The sequence below is a fragment of the Melozone crissalis genome, unplaced genomic scaffold, assembly GCF_028551555.1.
Source record: "Melozone crissalis strain CALT ecotype California unplaced genomic scaffold, PUWL_Pcris_2 ptg000019l_1, whole genome shotgun sequence".
NCBI classification, from domain to species: Eukaryota; Metazoa; Chordata; class Aves; order Passeriformes; family Passerellidae; genus Melozone; species Melozone crissalis.
The window spans coordinates 20,032,841-20,052,375 of NW_026535797.1; the positions used below are offsets into that span (position 1 = coordinate 20,032,841).

Below are 19,535 nucleotides of genomic sequence, written 5' to 3' on the forward strand. Positions count from 1 at the left end.
AACCAACATCTAAAAGCAGCTAGGAATTTGGGGGTGCCCAGCTTGAGAAACATAATTTTCAGAAAGTACATGGGTATCAACTTCTGAAAATTTAGCCATTTTGAGCTGTCTCAAAATGAACAGTCATTTTTATATACTGTTCCAGTAGACTGTCAGTAGTTCCTTATTATCCCAAAACATAGGCTTTCTGCTACACTGTACCCTCTTTTGGCACATCTAGCAACTCCTCTTCCTTCCAGTATGCTACTGCATGACTGCTGGCATGTCTGTACTGCCCTAAGGAGACACTGAGCCAAATCCAACCCATTATAGCTCTGGAAACACAAGGGGAGGCTTCAAGGGACACACAAGGTCTTGGAGTAAAACACTGGGCTCTAACTTGGCTTGGAGAAAAAGAATTAAGCATTTGATGGTGACCTCTTTCACTTAGAGACCCTCTTTTTGCTCCGTATTTGTCCTGTGCTTAATGTTGTACAGTCCTGCTTCATGTCTGTGGCTGCTGGGTTTGTAGGCCAAAATGGGCAGGGGGAGGAGAGAAGAGGGTCCTGCTTTTCCATGCTCTGTGTCTAGAGCTGAAGGCTCTGGAAAGCAAAGGTGTGTTTGGGACAAGCATGGAAAAAACGTGGCTTTTGGAAAAAGTTAGAGTAAATTTCTAACTCCTGAAAGTAAATACAGGTACCCAGAAAATGAGAGGGAAAAGGTTGGACTCAATATGCTGAAGATCCCTGCTTCACAGCCAGATTTCAGAGGCTGCTTAAGGCTGTTTGGGCTACTTAATGACAAATTAATCTGCATTTTACTGAAGTGATCTCAGAAAGCACAAATTGGGCAGAGCCTCCAGTGCTTGCACATTTCTGCAGGGCCAGCCTCCTCTGTGGTCAGAATGCAATCGTGAAAACTTTTAGGGGTGTGCTTCAGCCTGCCACAGGGCTGGTTAGCATTAGGATTGCTCAGATATGGCAAGTGTTCCATACAGAATGTTTGTGTAATTTAGCTGGTTGCCCCCAAAACAATTGCACAGAGAAAGTCTTTCTAGGAACCCTTCAAAGACTTTGTTTTTTCATAGACTGGAAATACCTAAAGATCCCTAGCTATCTTTTGGTGATGCCAAGTGCACACAGACTCTGGTCTGTCATATTCTGGTCTAAATATTTTCCTCTCAGCATCTGAGACAGTTTTATGCAAGTAGTGAAGAGTCAGCAACCACAAGAAAACTGCAAACATTTTCCAGGATGTCTCTTCCATTCTCTGTCTTCCCAGCTGAAGCTTCATGACTGAAATTTGTCCTACTTTCCACATGGTAATTGTCAAATAGTGTTGGAACAAAAGCTCTGTGCCCATTTTTGAGATGATGAAGCCTATGAAGAAGGAAAAATATCTTGCCTACTTTTCTGTAAGATGAAGATGTGGAGGATCATAAAGACAATTTATGAATCACAAGGTTAAAGCTTCTCTAGGAAAGTAAGAGTGTAATGTACAAATACATGCCAGATTTTGCTTTTAGTCATGAGACTGAGCCAGACCCTCATCTGGAAGAAACAGAGTTAAAGGCTCCCATAATATGAGTTACTCATATTATGGTTTTTTGACCCTGAGGAGTTAAGATGTACTACATAGACTGCACACCTGTGTAACCAAAGAGGGATCTCTGCCCTTGTCAGTGCTCACCTGACTAAGTTTTGGGCACAGGTTTTCATTATGTGTGTCCCTGGCAATAAATCATGACAGTTGTGCAGGCCCACAGATTTCTTAGGAAGCTTAAAAATACAGATCAGCATCTGCACTGAGGACTTTGGCTTATCTAGAGCCCTCTAGTCAATATTTTGACTGGCATAAATCACATCTTTTCCTCTGTGGCTGCACAGCGCACAGAGGTGAGAGCCTGTCCTTTTGTCTCTGGGGAATATTGTGCTCACTGCAGCCTCTGATCACTACAAAGAGTTGAAGTTCAGTGGGAGCTGCAAGAATAAGAGTTGCTTTCAAGTCTCTTGTCCAACTGATGTATAATCAAAATCTGCATGTCTGATCATCTGGTCAGCACTTTGTCCAGCCTCATTTCTGTCCAGCCACTGTCTGTTACTTGGATGCATGTGATGTGCTTTTCTACAATTGGGTTCAATGGAGAACTGTCCTAGGCTGGACCTGGCAGCAGGAGCTGAAGATGACAGGCAGTTTGCAGGGGAAGCTGTTCTTTGTTCAGAAAAATGCTCACTGATGTATCTTGCATTGCCTTAGGTTTCTGTGCTTGTCACAATGCTCACCACTTTTCTTGTGCATAGTTTTGGGTTATACTAGCTGCATCCTGCCACCCATCCCTCACTGTGCACTCTGGCCCTGTGAGCATGGCTGGTACAGGCAGCACGGTGGTCACTGCACCACCCGAGAGGGAACAACGGAATTTCAACCTTCCCATCCCGGGCCCAGAGCAACCAATTAGTGACACAGCCACAGGCTGAGCTGAGTGGGAAGCATTTGTCACTGGTAGCTGACAGCACCAAAAGGCTTGTGAATAACAGGAAAGAGAGGGATCGTGTTGTGTATTTCTGATGTCTCCACCCTGCTGTCCAGGAGGGGCTGTGCCTGCTGATAGCTTCTGGTTTCCTCTGAGCAGCACGCACAGGCCAGGGGGCTGACCATCACAGGTAGCCCTATCCTTCCCCTGAACTGTACCACTCTATAGAGAAACATTTTGACTGCTTTGGCCCAGGATAAATAGCACTGCATGAATAATGATTTTTTTTCACTTAATGCTGATGGTGCTTCCATCCTTTTTCTTCTAGGAGGCTGGGTTGGGCTGGGCTGACTTTAAATGTAAACTTTATGGAGCGTGAGGAAGTGTTTGTAAAGCAAAAGCATCAAAAGCTATGTATCTTCAAACTTCAAGCTTAAAAGGAAATGCTTTTATTTAGGCTTCAAAGTTCTTTCTCTTGTTGTTTGACAGCTTCCATTTTCTTTCATCTTTCAAAATGTAGGCAAATTTCAAAATAATGACAGTTCAAAACAAAAGATCAGAAAGCTTTGTCTAAAAATGCTGCACTGAAATGATTTGATGTATATTTTCAGCCAAAGCCATTCACCAACTGAATCCAAGTGGTCAAAACATTTGGTCATTTCCAGTCTCTCTTTTTCAGCATTTTCCTTCTTGTTCTCTTGGAAGTGACCTCAGCAGTGAGGGATGGTCAGGAGGACATCAAGGGACAACTTCATCCAGAGACTGAATCCTTGTTTGGCTGTGGTAAGCCAGTGAGCACAGTTGGCACTGCCAAGCCAGCTGAGCTGGGGAAACTCAACTGCTCTTCTGTTACTTCAAAGTTCCCAAAACCATCAACAGAACTGAGGAAGATGGTGTCAGTCTCACCTGTAACTAAATAATGCTCTCACTGAGCATTAATTATAAGCCAGTGTAAGCACTTTTGCCTTTCTATCAACATTAATTTAACACAGGAATTGACTTGATGGAGCAATTTGGTTTGCCATGTTCTTGCCAAGCAGGGTGGGAATACACTGTATTGGCCTGCTTTCTTTCAGCCAACAGTGATTCATTTCCAGGGATATCTTAGTCCCTCAGAAGACAACAGGCCATAGCAGAGATTGGTTTCTAAGTACCATTTTGTGTCTTGGACAGACAAATGTGAAAACCACAGAGAAAGCCTGGAGCAGATCCTCAGATGGGATGAACTGAGATGCATCTGTCAGCTGTATGGTCAGATGATCATCTGGATCTCACTCCTGAACAGGTCTGTGTTGTATGACAGTGAGGACAGGTCAGCCTGGTGTAAGCTTAGTGAGAGCAGAAGACTCTGCATCTGCCAGAGGCTGTCCTGGTGCTCTGAGGCACACAGTGCAGCAGCTGCTGCAGGGCTGTGCAGCAGTCCATGGGCATTTCTTGTCCCAGTCAACTTTGGTGCTACCTGGCATCCCAGGAGTTTGAGGAGTGCTGCTCTTGAGATACATCAGCCTGGGGGTGTGCTGTGAAGAGGGGCAAACTTCCCCAGCATCTAGGTCACAGCTGTATTTACACAGCTCAAAAAACAAAGAAAAGGGCTCTAGGGCACAGGGCTTTAGCACTCAGCCAGTGAGGATATTAAAAAGGAGGGGAGATAAGCCACCAAGAGCTTAATTTCCTCTTCAGCTTCTTTCTAATTTATTCTCTTGTTTATTTAAACGCTTTGCTTTGGTAAACTGAGGCTCCATTTCACTAAGGGTTTAAAGGAATTTCACAGGCATACAGAGCTGTCGACAAGACCAAATCTGGGTGCAAACTCTCCAGAGTGCAACATAGAATTTAGGTAACTTTTTATGAAGTCTCCTTATGGTCAGATTCTGCTGCTCTCATCTTTTCTTGAACTCTCTGCCAAATGGCCAGATCAGTTTGGGAGCTGTGCAAAATAGACATCTGTCTTCTGCCATGTGTGAGATAGCTCTGGGGAGGAAAACACTGCTCAGATGGGTTGTGTGTTGCTTGTACTTCTTTGATAGCAATGTTAACAGAGATGAGACATCTCTGACCTTCCTCACTGCTCAAGAGGCATGCTGGAAAGGAAGTCCAGTGCCCGATTGTTCAGGGCAGCAAGGTCATGGTTAAATTATTTGCACAGCACACACCACTTGTTACTTGGCTTACTCCCACCCATCTCCAATTCCAATTCATCACTATTACCACAATGGACACCCCCAAAAAAATCCCTGCTAGGCACCATTTGATGCTTTTGTGTTTGTGACCCTCTTCACCTAGTCTGTCTTTCTCCTTTTTCCTTCCCTTTGCTCATGGGGCTCTTTGGTCTGTCTCTCTGCCAAGAATCAGCTCCCCACTGAGATCTTTGCTTTGCTGGTTCCTGGAACCCACTGCAGTGATCTGTCCTCACTTCAGCAGCACGAGGCTTCAGGCAAAGAGCTGGGGGGAGCCCTTACCAGCACCGGCTATGGGAGAAGGTGCACAGAAGAGCTTTTTATTCTCTTGTCAGTGGCAGCAAGGGGAAAGAGAGGGAGTAAGAAGTGAGACAACCTGCTGAAATTTGGTCTTTGCAGTTTGGTCCATCACAGCTATGTTGGCAAGTTAAAATAGCATCTCCAACTCCAGCCCGACAAAAATCTGAATTTGTGAATTAGCTCCCTGCTCGTGCATTATTTGAGACAGTTGACTTAACAGGGCACAACAGGCCTGGGCAGAAATTAATTAACCCTCAGACAAGTTCTTTACAAATTTCAGTGCCCCAAAAGCAAGCCAGCTATTCCCAGAGACAAGAATAACTTAGTCTTGAAAATAAACATATGTTCTGACCCCCACCCCATGTATCAGAGGATGATGACTTAACTTCATAATCTTCATTTTGAGACCAGAATCAAGTCCATCCTCTTATCTAGAGCTTTTATAAACACCGGATCTCAAGGAGTCATTTTTTATCCTTACCCAGACCTGATATTTAAATTAATTCAGAATTTTACTGGTAAGAAAAGAAACCTTTAAAATCAAATACCATTTTTTACTGCTTACAAGTTTCAGGGGAGATATTCTGAACTCACTCAGATGTGTCTAATTTGTGACAAATAGGACTTGAACACTGACTGGGGTGTTTGGACAGGCCTAGATTTAAGATTAAGTTCACATATTTCTTACCTCACTGAGTCTACAGCATTCATCCATGTATTCATCCAGGCTGTCACTTGTGGGGCACTTCTTCAGCTGATGTTCACGGATCTGAAGGTCTTGCATGCTGCCAAAATTCTCTGGAAAATTGTCAGCGATTGTCTTTGGCTCTTCTGTGGGACCTGGGGTGGAAACAGTGCTTTCCCTGGAAAGGTCCATCTCTGCAGTAGGTTCCTTTTCTGGAGACTGCTTGTCATCCTGGTGAAAATGTTCATCAGGACTTTCTTCCTGAGGGTCATTGAAATCTTCAAGGGAAGCTGTAGGATCCTGCACAACATCTGCCTCCTGACTATAGTAATCATCTTGCTTTTTGCTCTCTGGATCTTGTAGGCTAACTTTCCTGGCATGTTCTTTACATGTTCTCATTAACTGATGGTCAATTTCTGGAGAAGAGGAGGTGCTAAGCACACCCGAGTCACAAAATGAGTCTCTGTTGTGAAGCACAAAGCTCTTTTCTGAGCCCGTGGGCGTTGATGGAGAATTAGCACCGCTTGGCAACTCAACCCCTGAGTCCTCAGATTCGAATTTGGAGAATCTGTGGAGCCGGCACTTGGACTCGAAGGCGCTGAGGTCAGGCAGGGTGGCTACGCAGTCACTGCTTGCCGGGCCATCCGCACAGTCTGCATCTGCTGCCCTGGCTGCTGCATCTGGGCTTCCCAAGCAGGCTGGTGGGACGCTGGCACCGGGAAGATGGGACTCCTCTGTGCAGGCTGTGTCACCTGGAGCCTCTGGGATTAACCCTGGGTTTTGAATTCCTTCATTGCTCAGTATCTTCATGTGTGTTAACACGACTTTGTCCTCAGCAGGCGGGCTCCTCTTACCTGCTGAAAACAAGTAGAAGGTCACAGGAGGCTACAAAACTCAAGTGTCTAATGCATCCCCTGAGGGATGTGGAATGTAAAACTGCCTGTACCAAGGTGGTAGAGGGGGACAACCCTAATTTGTTTTTCTTGAGCTATATGAAGCTTTCTTGTGGGCTTTGCTGCAACGAAAGGCTTGTGTTTCATAGCCTCAGAGTCCTCCAGGAGGGCTCATAAAAGCACAATTCTAATTTGATAGGTAAAAAACAACATCTGTAGGCAGGTAACATTTTAGTAATTATCTGCGTATAGATGGAGAGATGTACGTATTCTTTCAGCCTGATAGACATTAATTTAAGGCTGAAATATTTTTTTCCAATTAAATGTATTCTGAACCAGCAGAAAAAAAAAGAGTAAAATGAGATCACTCTTTCCAGAGGCTTAAGTGAATTTTGGGTTGCAACAAGCAATTTGAAAACTCTTTGGTATTCTCTGCAGTATTCTCTGCTCACACACATGTGACAAAAAATCAAGTTCTGATAAAAAAAAGCAAGTGTAAAAAGCACTATAGATCTTTTCACTCCCTATATGGTTTTAGCTATGAAGTAATGTCTTTAAAGTGAGCTCCTACCTTATTTGTAAAGACAAAAAAGATGGGGGCAGCCTTGCTCAAGAGCTTTTGCACACAAACAAGGAAGACTTGTTTTCAAGTCACAATTATTTTACACAGTAATGTGATAGAACAGTCTCTGGGTGAAAGGCTGATCTTCAAGGGTCAGAGATCTGCTCCCAGGTTTTTCTTACTGTTTTTCTGAATATAATATTTCATAGTGCAAACATTTGGGTCATGATGCCATGAGAGCCAGTGTGAAAGTTCTGCATCTACCTTTTAGCTAACTGCAAATCTCAGCTCCAAGTACGTATGTTTATGAATTTGGAACCAAGAATTGATGCAGAACAAAACTTCAGTTTCCCTGGTATCTTTTCCCTTAGTGCCCAACCCCAAGTGCCTCAGAGGGCTACAGTGCATACACTTTTCTGGATGTCTTACTTTCTACTTCATTCCCCTCTCCTCTTTCTTTTTGCCTGAATCAGACCAGCATCAGCTTCACAAACTCACTGCCAATAATGTAAATGTCCCTAGGTGGGCAGGAAAGCCCAGATCCACCCCACCAGGATCAGGGAGAGCTGTGCAGTGCAGTTCTCCTTTGCGGTGACCCAGAAGCTCCCTGTTTCAGAAATAACCCATCTTTACCTCCTCCAGCTTGCTTTCTGTAAAGTACTTAGATAAGGGAGACTTGTACTCATGAAGGCCAAGCTAAGTCTTACATGGATCATTTTCTACTTTATTTGAATTCCCTTAGTTTGATCTTGAGAATTTCCTAGCATACCACTGAAACATGCCCTTTGCTGTTCATAGACACCCACTGATTTAATATTTCACAGTGGATTTTTATGAAGGGCAGTCAGTGATAAATAATCTGATGGGTTTCTTGTGGTACAAAGTGCTAATCCCCCTTATATAAGATTTGTTTATCATATACAGAATTGCACTGCCTCCCTTAGCAGGATTCACAAGCATCTTCCAAGTGCCAAGAGCCATGTTTGGGACAGTCAGTGCTAGACCTCAGCAATACAACACCAGGATGTTGCTGTGATGAGGGACAAGAAAAAGACATTACCCAGGAAAGCTCATCAGGATCTGCCTGTGCTGGGCTCTGTTGTTATTCTTCCCCTTTTGGGATATGTATGAAGGACCCTGACCTGAGAACAAGGAATAGGGTGACAGGTTTGCAGCTTCACCTATAGCAAAACATCAGCTCTAAGAGGGAGCTGGGTGCCAGGGCTTGGAAGGAGGAGGTGGAGCTGAGTCACTTTGATTTGGAGTCAAGAGGATCTACCTGCTCAGCTGCAAACACCTCTTGGCAGCCAGACACAAAATGTTGTATCTGCATGAAAAATACAAGGCTTACAGGCTCTTCTGATGGCATCACTACCCAGGCAGCCAACAAAACCACCGAGAGTCAGGAGGAGAGCAGCTGCATTCCTGCAATTACTTTTAGGAACAAACCATACAGCTGTCACTCTTACCAGGAATTACTATATGCAGTGGTAGTTCTTTCCCACAGACTGATTGTTCTCAGTTATTAATCATGCCATGCTTTCCTTTGACTGGAGATTCTCTCACTTCTTTCAATCTGCCCCTGTTTTTTCTTGCTTAACTGGTTTCACCCTGGCCTACACAAATATTGCTTTGTCTAAAATCAGGAAGCAGCATATTAAAATGAGGTCTTGCTACTTACAGAAGGAGATGTCAGATGCTTTACTGCATATCTTTTAGGACTACAAAAGCTGCAATGTGAAGGTTTGGCTGGAGTAGAAAGAATAGAAAATAAGATGAAATCTTTGACCCTCCGTGGGATGGCCGCCTTGGTGCCAACAACAGTTCTTTGCTCTCCCCTTCTCTCCCCTTACTGTGGTCACTAGCAACATGTTTTACAAAAATTGTTTATCTGTTCTAGGCTGCAAACCATTGCTCTCAGCACTGTCAGGTCCTGCAAACCACAGAGCATTTCTGATTTATTCTTCCAACGCCCTATGATGAGGCAAAATGTTATCATCCCCCTACCACAAGAGCAGAATACTGGCAAAGGACAACAGGATTTTGCAACACACTTTGGCACCTCATCCTCATTCATTCAATAATATTTTCCTGTGGTCAGTGAGGTCATCTGTGCTACAGCAGAAAGATCTCCCGTGATTAAGGTAGTAACCTGAAACTCAAGTTATTCTTGCTGCACCTCACTGACAGAAGAGTCTCTCTTCTTCCTCTCTATTAACTGGATTATAGAATCTCAACCATGGGGCTTCCAAGAAGCAGATTGTTCCTGCTACAGATCTCAAAAGAGGCATACAAAAACACTTGTATATCAAGCATATTGCTAACAAACACCAGAATGGTGCAATTAAAGTTCATCTGCTTAATTGAGGGGAAAAGAAAAGAAAAGAAAAAAAAAAAAAAAAAAAAGCGACCCAGACCCTCAGCTGCTATAAATTAACTCATTTTCAGGGCCTTAACATAACTGTGTCAGCTGAGGGCTTGGTAAAGCAAAGAAGGGAGATAACTCCTGCCTGGCACTGGAGGGAGTGTGCTGCAGGGGTACGGCTGCAAAAACCCCGCATGGGGGCTTCTGAAAGGAGGTGTGAAGAACTCCAGAGAGCTGAACGGTGCCATTAACAATGGTAAGATGTAATTTACCGGTGCTGGAGGCCAGCCAGGTTTAACACTGCTGTTCCTGGGAATTCAGCCAAGATTTTTGTTGTTGTTGTTTGTTTCTTGTCCCCTGGACCGGTTTTCCACACCCCTCTAGGGTGGGGTGCTATAAGATAGCAAATGCTGTAGTTTTTAGGAAACTGGCTGCTACGCTGGTGTGGCAGCCAGGGAGGGAGCGGAGTTTTGTGTGCATGTTTCAGAATCAGTACAGGTTCCTGAAGCATATTCAACATGTGTGCCCAGGCCAAACATTGTCTCAGGGTAGTTTGTGCTACTTGCCTAATAGCCCTTTCAAAGAGTTATATGGCTCTGTAATCACCCTAGAGGTATACAGGATTCCCTGGATTGAAATATATGTCTGTAACTGGTGGTGAGTGATCATGTGTAGCCCTGGGAAGCTGGGTTTCCTGTGCCTGTAAAGCTGGAGAATCAGCCTGCTTCCCAAGTCACAAGAAGGTGGTGACACTGAACTAGCTGAGGTAACACTGACACTAACACCTGAGGTAATTGGTAGGGAGTGAAAGGAGCAGATGTGTCCCACCTAAGTCTCTAGAACTTTGCTCTGCATCATGATTAAATTGCTTTCTAGGATATTTCTATGTTGCAGTTAGCATAGCCTAATAGAGAAACTTAAATCTTTCAAAGGTAAATACCCTCCTAATCATCTCCTGTCCCAAGGCTTCACTTCTTGGGACTTTTTAGTCCAAGTTATTTTTCCAGTTGCACAATAACTAGCAGCTGCCAGGACTCAGCCTGGTGTATTACTGACCAGGAGAAGGAGGGCAGATACCTAAATATAAAATTGCTTTCAAGCAATTTCTTTATCCCAAGTAAGTTGGATGCATGAGATTTAACTCAAACAACTGCCCAGGAACAACTCCTTTGCATTTCCAAACCTGCTCAAGCCAAATTCTTGCAAAAGCTCCCACCTTTCTAGTAAACCAAGCCAAAGTCTATATCCAAATCCCCATGCTCCAAAGTACTGAAACCTATGTCTGATTTTTTTCTTTTTTGCATCTATGCCTGTGATTCAAAGTTGTGTTTCACTGGCAATTCCTTCAGTGCAAGACCTGTTAAGCTCTGCTACATCCCTGAGAGGGTCCATGGTCTCTGATGCACTGACTTAAGTATAATAGCACATGGTTTTCTGATGTATGCAACTAATGGAAGCACTGATGGACAGGAAGAGGTCAGGCTAGCAGTGGAATGAGTGCTGCTATTGGCAGTAGAGAGCCATACCATACCAGCACTGCCCTTTGCTGCTCTTTTCCTTTCCAGTCTCTGCCCACCTGTTGTCTCAAAATGTTCATCCTGATTTTTAGGCTACTTGGCATGGGGAGAATCTCTGTTGAACATGGCACAACTGGAGCCAAAGCTTTGCTTGTCTCCATCTACCACTGTCTTATAGAGGATAGCAGAGGTAGAGCCATGGCAGCCTTGTGCTTGTCTCTAGAACTGCTGCAAGGTCCATGTGCACAGCGAACCCATCTGTAGGCCTACACAGGATGAACAGCCCAGAGATACTTGGAGAATCTCTTCCTCTCCCTGCTACTGTGTGCCACACATGCCACAAGACATGCAACATCCTACACACTGCAGTTTATAAGGCCAGCACTTTCCAACTTTACTGTGCCACCAAAAATAGAGGGTATCACCAATGACTTGGGTTGTTGGTGTAGCAGGGACTTCACACAGCTACCCTGCAAAGGAAGACCAACCTCAAACCACAGCACTCCTACTATTCTGCTTAGCCCTGAGTACAGGAGTAAGGTGCACATGCAAAGTGCCAGAAAAGGTTTTTCAGCATCCTTTGGAGGACACAGCCTGCCTAGTAATTCCTGTCTGGCTCCAGCTGTGCCAAGGATGAAACCCTGCCATGCAGGACTGGTTCTGTGATGGGGCTGTGGCCTCCAAGTAACAGACTAAGAAATGATTGTTGCATTTTGAAGAATCATTACATACATAGCAGTGACTGGAGTCAGACTCATGACCTAGAAATGAGAGGCTGCCTCTCCTATTCAGTCCTTGCATTCCCTCACTTTCCTTCCTTCCCTTACAAAGACTCCCTCAGTTTTGTCACTGTGCCACATTCTAGCACTGCTGGCAGGACGGCTCAGGTGGTATTTCCCTTTCATTTCAAAGAGGTGGGTTTTTTTCTCACCAGTGATGAGGTCTCAATTTCCCAGCATTTAAGAGAGAAGGGGTCACTTCCTTTCTGAAACAATAGGCATTTTTTGCTGATGACTTTTCCCCCACGTGTGCTGAAGGGTGGGGTCGGGCGCTGGGGCCGTGCTGGCACCTCCAGAGCAGCCCCCACGCAGGGCCAGCGGGAGCCGTGTCCCCTCCCCGGCTGGGAAGAGCTTCCCTAGCACAGCCCTGGGGGCTCAGGCAGGCCTTGCAGGGCCTCAGAGCTCACTAGAACTGAATTACTCTTACGCTTCCAAAAACCCCAAACCAACCCAACAAACAAAGTCCCCACCCCAAAAAATCAGTAACTGCTACCAACTGACCCTCTGTGAGCAAAGTCTATCTCCACACAGCTTTGCCATGGATTCCCACGGGGTGCTTTACTGGACTCTCGATCCCAGTCCTGGCAATGGCAGAGGTGCTACTTGTCACCAAAAGTCTGCGAACTATCTGCCTTCCCCAATGCTTTTCAGGCAGCGTGCTGAGTGTTCTGCCAGATCTTGGGCTGCCCAAGCTGAGCAAGGCTTCTCCTAAATTAGGATAAGCACAAACTGAAAAATTTATACAGAAAGCTTATCACAGGGTCTGTTGTCTTCAGTGCACCAGTTACAACTTCTACCTGCAACAACAGAAACTTGTGAAGGCATGAAAATCACTGTCAGAGCGAAGGTCGGAGTTTTTTGTTGTTCTATTTTGTTTGGTTTGCTTGTTGTTTTGGGTTGTTTTTTTTTTTTACTGGAGTTGTGACTGAAAAATTCACATTTGCAGGGGAGCATGCTGCCGTGTTGTAACAGTATTTGCACAATATATTCCATTCTCTAAACTTCAATTTATGCAGCTGGAGAAGTGAATTGCACGTGGATTTCATGAATATACACATACAATTTGCTTTGCTCAAAATGTTGCATGCAAAGGAATAGTTATGACAAAGCTGGATTTCAGATAGTCCTTGAACAAAAAGCACAAAGCACTTAGATCCTTTGGCTCCAAGGTGGTCTATAGTCTCCATGTTAGTTAAGTGTGTGAAGTTCCTTAGGATCGTAGTTTGGTAATATGACGTGACCAGAAATGTTATAGGTCCCCACAGGTGCAGCTGGTAATGATAAATCCACATAAAGTAGATGCCGAGAGAAAGATAACAGGGTTCAAGGACTCTGAAATTCTCTGAGGAGACATTCATTGCTTTAGTATCTATGTTTTAGAAAAGAGGAGCTAATTATAGCTCTTTTCAAGCATTTGAGGAAGAATGAGAGGGAGATTGATCGATTGTTTACTGATTGATATAGTTGGGTGAACTAAAGAGGAAATGGATTTCCAAGTAGAGAGGCCACTTGACACTTTTACAGCTTGCTCCTATTCATTCCAAGTGACCTGTGAAGTTTTTGAAACCTAGCGACAGGTCTGATAGATTAGTGACCTCTGGCAGAAAGTCCCGGGGCACAGCAGGTCCCCTCAGACCACCTGGTTTATCAGTTACCTGTGCAGGCTGGCAGTCACCAGTTTTTACACCAACACCTGGCCATGAGCACTGCACCAGCTAAAGCGCTGCTCCCACTCGTTTCTGCATTCTCGCTGCAACTGATTTCTTTGTATCTAGGACCCGGAGGGAAAACCTGGCCGGGGTAATTTTGGTGCACAAGGATTAGCGCCTAAATCCTCCCTGCTCTGCAATGTAACCAGTCCTGAGGGCTGGGGGAGGGAAGAGGTTCAGCCCCTACAATCACCTATGGGTCTTATTTGAGAGATTTTTGTCAGGGAGATGACAGCTGCCACTAAGGATCTGCAAATCCTTCTCCTTGGAAATTCCCATGTGTTCCTCCAAGAGAAAGGTTCAAAACCTTAAATAAAGGAAATAGTGCTTTGATGAGCAGCCCTGTATAACAGCAAAAGATTATTTAACACACAACTCAGAGATATGTCTGAGCAGAAAATTAAAACAATAGAAACAAATATATCACACATTGGCAAAAACTGTCTAATTTAGATCTTTTCCTTGTACATCTGATCTGCAGGCTGCCTCATATCACAGAGGATTATTCAGCCAGAAATTAACTAGGAGCCAGGAGGCCCTTTGCAAGGATGGAACATGCCCCTCAGGGATGACAGGTATGTAGTAATTCAGGTTTTATTGCCTATAATAGGCTTGGATAAACAACTGTTCAATAGCCCCAAAGACCAAGGCCATTTAGACATCAGTGCTTCAACTGAAGCCAAAGGAACTCGAGAATGGTATTAGAAAGGTCACTGTTAAGCCATTCTTCATGACAGTCATTGTTGTCCCTTGGTAAAACCCTGGAGAGCTGCTTCTGCTCAAACAAGGTAGCACTGGACAGGCATAACCATGCTCTGGCATGTCTGAAATCTTTTATAGTTGCAGTGAGAGAAGAGCCAAGAATGCTATTTCTGAATAGAGACAGTGTCCAAATCAGGACATGCATAATATTTGGTGTCTTTTTCCTAGCTGAAGTCATTAGAGAGTGATGTTGCTGTTTCTTATTTGGATAAATTCTAGCTGAACCTCTTTTTGATCCCTCAGTGCTCTGTAGGATAACTCTGTTCCCCCACCAAAGCTTTCACCTACCCACTTAACAATACTGCTATGTCTGGGTGATGAGGGACACTTCCATGTGGAAGAGCAAGCTTCCTTTCACCTCCTAACCCTGCCATCAGGTTTGCTCTATATATCTCGGACTAAACAAGTTCATGGTCCCAATTACATCCAGGGCAAAAAGGAGCAGTTCCCACCATACTGTAAAACACTCCTCAAACACCCTCCACATAGCAGGGGGATGCCGGCATGTTCTCACAGCAGCATTGCTCTAGAGCCCTTTGTGCCACTGGGTAGCAGTTTCCAGACTGAGCCCTGGCAGAGCAAGGTGCTTCAGCAGCCTGGCTGGCAGCAGCACTGAACAGTGACCTGCTGGGGTACCTCACAGAGGCTCCAGCTCACACAAAGCTCCAAGTAGCTGCCCCAGACCAGGACAGCTGGGAAGCACAATCCAGGCAGTGTGTCTTCAATAATGTGTCATTTCTGATGACTCCATGGGAACAATTGCTGCAGCACGCCAAAAGACGCAGGAGTTTGGCATAAGGATGGAAGGTCGGGACCCCAGGAGGTATCACCGCCCCAAACACATGGGTTTGCAACATTTTTACCATCCTGCTGTTGCACTGCACAATACATTTACGCTCTCACAAACTCTGTCTGTAGCCACCTGTATGCCAAGCAAACGAGCCCAGGGCAGCCATGCCAATGAGACAGAACCTGCCGATCTCGTTTACAGTTGCCACAAGCCAAGCTGAGGGGTAAACAGGGATCCTAAGAGAATTCTGCTACATGGGGCTTGTGATCTCAACGCCTGCAGCTCTGGCTAAGGTATAATATATAGTGGCCCCATTATGCCTGGAAAAGGCATACTGAGACCTAATAATTTGTTGGCATAACAGGCTTAAAAAGTTATAGGTGACAAGCTTCAGGACTATAGCTGCCTTTCTTGCCAGGGTTACCTCATCTGCACAGGCGGGAGCAAGTCAAACACTTGGAACCCGCGGCGATCCCTGTGGGATGGGGATACGCTGCCTCGGAACGAGCCGATGTCCGTGCCCGCGCCGTGACGGGCGGAGGGCAGCCCCGAGCGCTTCTCGGAGCGCCGGGGTCGCGCGGGGCCGGGAGCGGCCGCTCCGCCGGGTGCCGGTGCCGCGGCAGCACGGACCGCTCGGAGCCGCAGCGCTCCCGCCTGCCCTGCTCCTCTCTCCCAAGCTTTGCCGCGCTTACCAAAGCGAAATAAGCCCGTTTTAAGAGGAAATGAAACCGGTTCCTTAGGGGCGATCTTTGCCCCCAGCAGGGGCTGGCGGGCCGGAGGCTGGAGCCGGGGACGCGCCTTACCTGCGAGGGGACAGAGGCAGCCGGAGAGCAGCGAGCGCAGCATGGGGGGCCGGCAGCAGCGCGGGGCGCGTCCGGCGGGGCCCGGGAGCAGGGCGGGCCGGGATGAGCCTGTCCTAAGTATCGTCCGCGCGGCGCTGAGGGGAAGGAAGGGGTGGCGGGGTGCGGGTTTGGGGAGGTGTTGGCAGCCGCCGGCTGACCGGGGGGGCGGCCGACTCACCTCTCCTCCAGGGCGCTCCCAGGGTGAAGCTCCGATGCCAGCTGAACATCCCGGCGGCGGCAGCCACCCTCAGCGGCGGGCGGGGCACGGGGGCGGGGGTGCCATCGCTGCCGACCCTGCCCGAGTGGCTGAGCGGGCCCGGCCTAGGGCATGGCGGGGCAGCGCGGAGCGGGCAGCGCGGCCGGCGCGGAGGCTGCGGGGCGGCGGGCGGGCGCCCGGCCAGCAGTGACTTATAAAGGGAGCAGCCCAGAGGAATGTATCTCCTGTGGCTGATAAGCCGAGATGACTGGAGGGGTTTGAACTACCTTTGCAACCCCCGGAGAAGAGAGGGAGAGAGAGGGGGAAAAAAGGATAGCAGAGAAGAAATAGAAAAATATTTCAGTACTTGCATAATATCAATAAACAACTCCCCTCTCTAGTGGCAGGGAAGGCTGGAATGTTTAGGGTGGGGAGGAGAGAGAGTAAAAGAGTAGAGTGGGTTTGTTGGGTTTTGGATTTTTTTTTTTCTTTTCCGAGTTTTTCTTGTTCTCTATTTAAATTGCGTGTTATGTGTTCATCATGGAAAACTGCCTTGGTTATCACTGGTGCTGCAGGCTGTGGGTAAGAGGAGTGAGAAGGAAGTGTCAGGACTCTGCTGGGTGCAAGCTCCCATGGGCAGATTTGCACTGTCACCATACTGGAGTGAACTCCAAACATGCACACCAGACATGGAGTGTTCTGGAATGGTTGAGCCCACTGGAGCGTTGTCTTGGGAAATGTGTGGGAAATTACTCCTAGGCTAGGTTTAAGGAGTAAAAGTTCTCTACAACAAGCAGCCCCCAAACCTATATATGGTCGCTGCTTGCTAAGACAGCACCAGTCCCTGTATTGCTCCCCCTTCCAGATTTCTGCTGACATGAGCACTCTCAGGATTGAAAATGTGCTGCTCCACCGGTTAAACCGGCCTAATTGCATGGACTTCAGCTGTCCATAGGATCAGTGGCCCCAAGGATATCACAGAGTGGTGCTACAAATGCCATGAGAAAGTGAGTGAGAGAGGAGCTGTCAGGGGAGGTCAGTCCAGTTGCCCCATTGCTTTGCAGGTACCAGCCTGCAGTCCTGTGCCTCTGCAGCACACACTTCAGGTCAAGTATCAACTGAAGTGAATTCACTTTTTGCTGTAGCAGTCACTGGAGTTTGCTGACTGAAGCCAGCCACAATTCAAAGGCAGGGTATCTAATTTGCCCCCTTTCCCACCGCATTGCTCTTGGATTTAATAATTAATTGCTCCCAAATTTGTGTCATCGACCAAAAGGCATCTTTTCTCCTCAGGCTGGGAGGATTTTACTGCTCTTCCCTTGCTTCCCACTGCAGTGAGATAGAGTTTTTGGGGGCTGCATCTGATTCTCTTCAAACACTCCAGGCACCCACAGTGCACCCAGCACCTATTCCTCCTTTTCTGGGAAACCAAAGAGTGTGGTTTGTTGTGTGGACAGAGCCAAGTTTTCCATGCTCTTTGGGCTGGTGAGAAGGAAAGCTGTAGGTTCCCTTGGGAGAGGAGGTCCCTGTTTCCAGCACAGTGCTGTGGTTAGTGCTGTGTGCTTGCTGTCTGACATGTTGCCATGCTCAGCCCATGCAACCAGCTTGGGCTCCCCTCTCAGCTCCCAGCTGCAGAGGGCAGATTTAAATTATTAGAGCAGCAGAAAGCAGATACAGATCCCTTAGCATGAATGCAATAGCACAGCCAAAGGAATTCTGGGGACAAAGAATTAGCCTCTCACCTTCAGCTCTGCTGTCCATGCACCATTGCACTCTCCTTTCTTTCTGCCATTGAGCTCCGTTGTTTTGTACACTGCCGAGCACACTCCTATACTACCTGGAGACTCTTTTGTGTTTTGTTGTGTTTTTTTTTTTTTTTTAATAACTAGTTTAGTTATTAAGAAGGAAATAAGCTACAATGCTGATGTTTATAAATAGCTTCAGCCCAAAGTGTTCTGAAAAGCATCTCATTTGTTGCAAGCAAAGTGTGTGATGCAGTCAGAAATTGAAGTTTCTAAGGCATCTCAAGCTGGCTCTTTCTAAGCTTGGTTTACCCCCTTGTGTTCAACGAATGCCTGAGGCCAACAGAAATGACTGTTACCAAATATAATAAATAAAACAACCTAGTGACAGTAAGCTTTTGAACAAGAATAAAATATCTCCTGGAATGTGTACAAGACAAGTACTCTAGCTGTGGGCTAGGGAAAACATGGAATGAAAATGGCTGGCAGTGAGCACAGGACTTCAATGCTCTAGGTACTCTCACAAGAGGGTGTGTTTGTGTGTCTGAAACTGACAATTAAATTGGAAATGCCCTGTGTTGGCACAATATATGTCAATGTTCAGAGTCTAGAGGGCTCCACAAAGCTGTTGTTAGTTGTTGCATGTGATTATTTTTGCCTACACTTCGAAAGTTTTAGTAGCATTTTTTAGTGTTTTATGTTTTTTTCAACTCAGGTTTATTTGCTATATTAGCCTCAAGATGTTTTACTTGAATAGCTTAGCACTGAATCAGAAAAAAGCATTAGCATGCTTAGGACTTTTATGGCAGTGTAAATGCATGTACCCAAAGGGAGGATTTTACCATTTTGTGCTTGTATTATGAACAGCAGCGAAGCCTTCCAAAGGGTGCACACCACCAATTCTAGCCCTCATCAAAAACAGCCCACAGGCAAGAAACAAAAGTGATGCTTGGTTTTGGTGTCCAAGCTTGAGAAAAGTGCAGAAAAGGGAAACTGATTATTAATGTGCTTTTGTCTAAACCTTGTGAACACCCTTGACATGGGAAAGATCATGTTCTCTGTGTGTATTGAACCAGTTGCTGCTGCAGTGCAACAAGGAAGGAAAGATGCCTCTGTCTTGCAGCTTCATCTCTCATCTGGCAGTGAGAGTATTGTCAAATCTCACCATTTAATTGGGAGTCTTGAGAAAGATCGACCCCTTTTCCTCAAAGTCCAGTTTGTTAGTGAGGGGAGCATGGCGTGCTGGGGCTGAGCTGTAGATTGTTGTCCTGGAGCAGAGCACAAGGATGGGAAGGAACCAGCCAGGAAAGGAAATAGACTTGGGACAGCCTGGCCTGGGGACTGGGGCCACTGTGGCTTTTGGCACACACTACATCTGCCCTTTCCCTGCAGCTGCCAGTCCCTGTGCTGGATCTCCTTCCCATTTAACCATGTGCTGAGAGCATGGCATGCATTCTCCAAACATTAACTGGGCAGGAAATTCCCTCTTGAGCTGCAGAGGATGTAACAGGAAGAGAAAAAAACCTCTTAGTCAGCATCAGCTTAGATTTTGATGGATGCATCAATTTCCTCAGTCATGAGAAAACTCTCCACCCAAAGAAATCCACAAGTGTGGAAAGGTGTTGTGTCTCTGGATCCCCTTGGTGTACAGCTGCATCCTGTGTTTCTTGTCATCTCTGTAAACTCAGAACTTGTGGAAAGCATCTTCAGAGCAGAAGGTGCTTCTCTACTGTGGAGAAGCCAGGCACAAGTTCACAGGGAGCT

At 46.1% G+C, this 19,535-nt stretch overlaps 1 protein-coding gene across 1 annotated transcript in view; it reads right to left on the reverse strand.

Moving 5' to 3' along the window:
• Positions 1-19,535, reverse strand: part of LOC128937172 (uncharacterized) — a 52,199-nt gene that overhangs the window by 14,795 nt on the left and 17,869 nt on the right. The window contains exons 2-3 of the mRNA XM_054276562.1: positions 15,795-15,928; positions 5,618-6,468 (exon numbers count right to left, since the gene is read on the reverse strand). Coding sequence (XP_054132537.1) covers positions 5,618-6,468; positions 15,795-15,928 — 985 coding nt within the window. The remainder of the gene's footprint in view (positions 1-5,617; positions 6,469-15,794; positions 15,929-19,535) is intronic.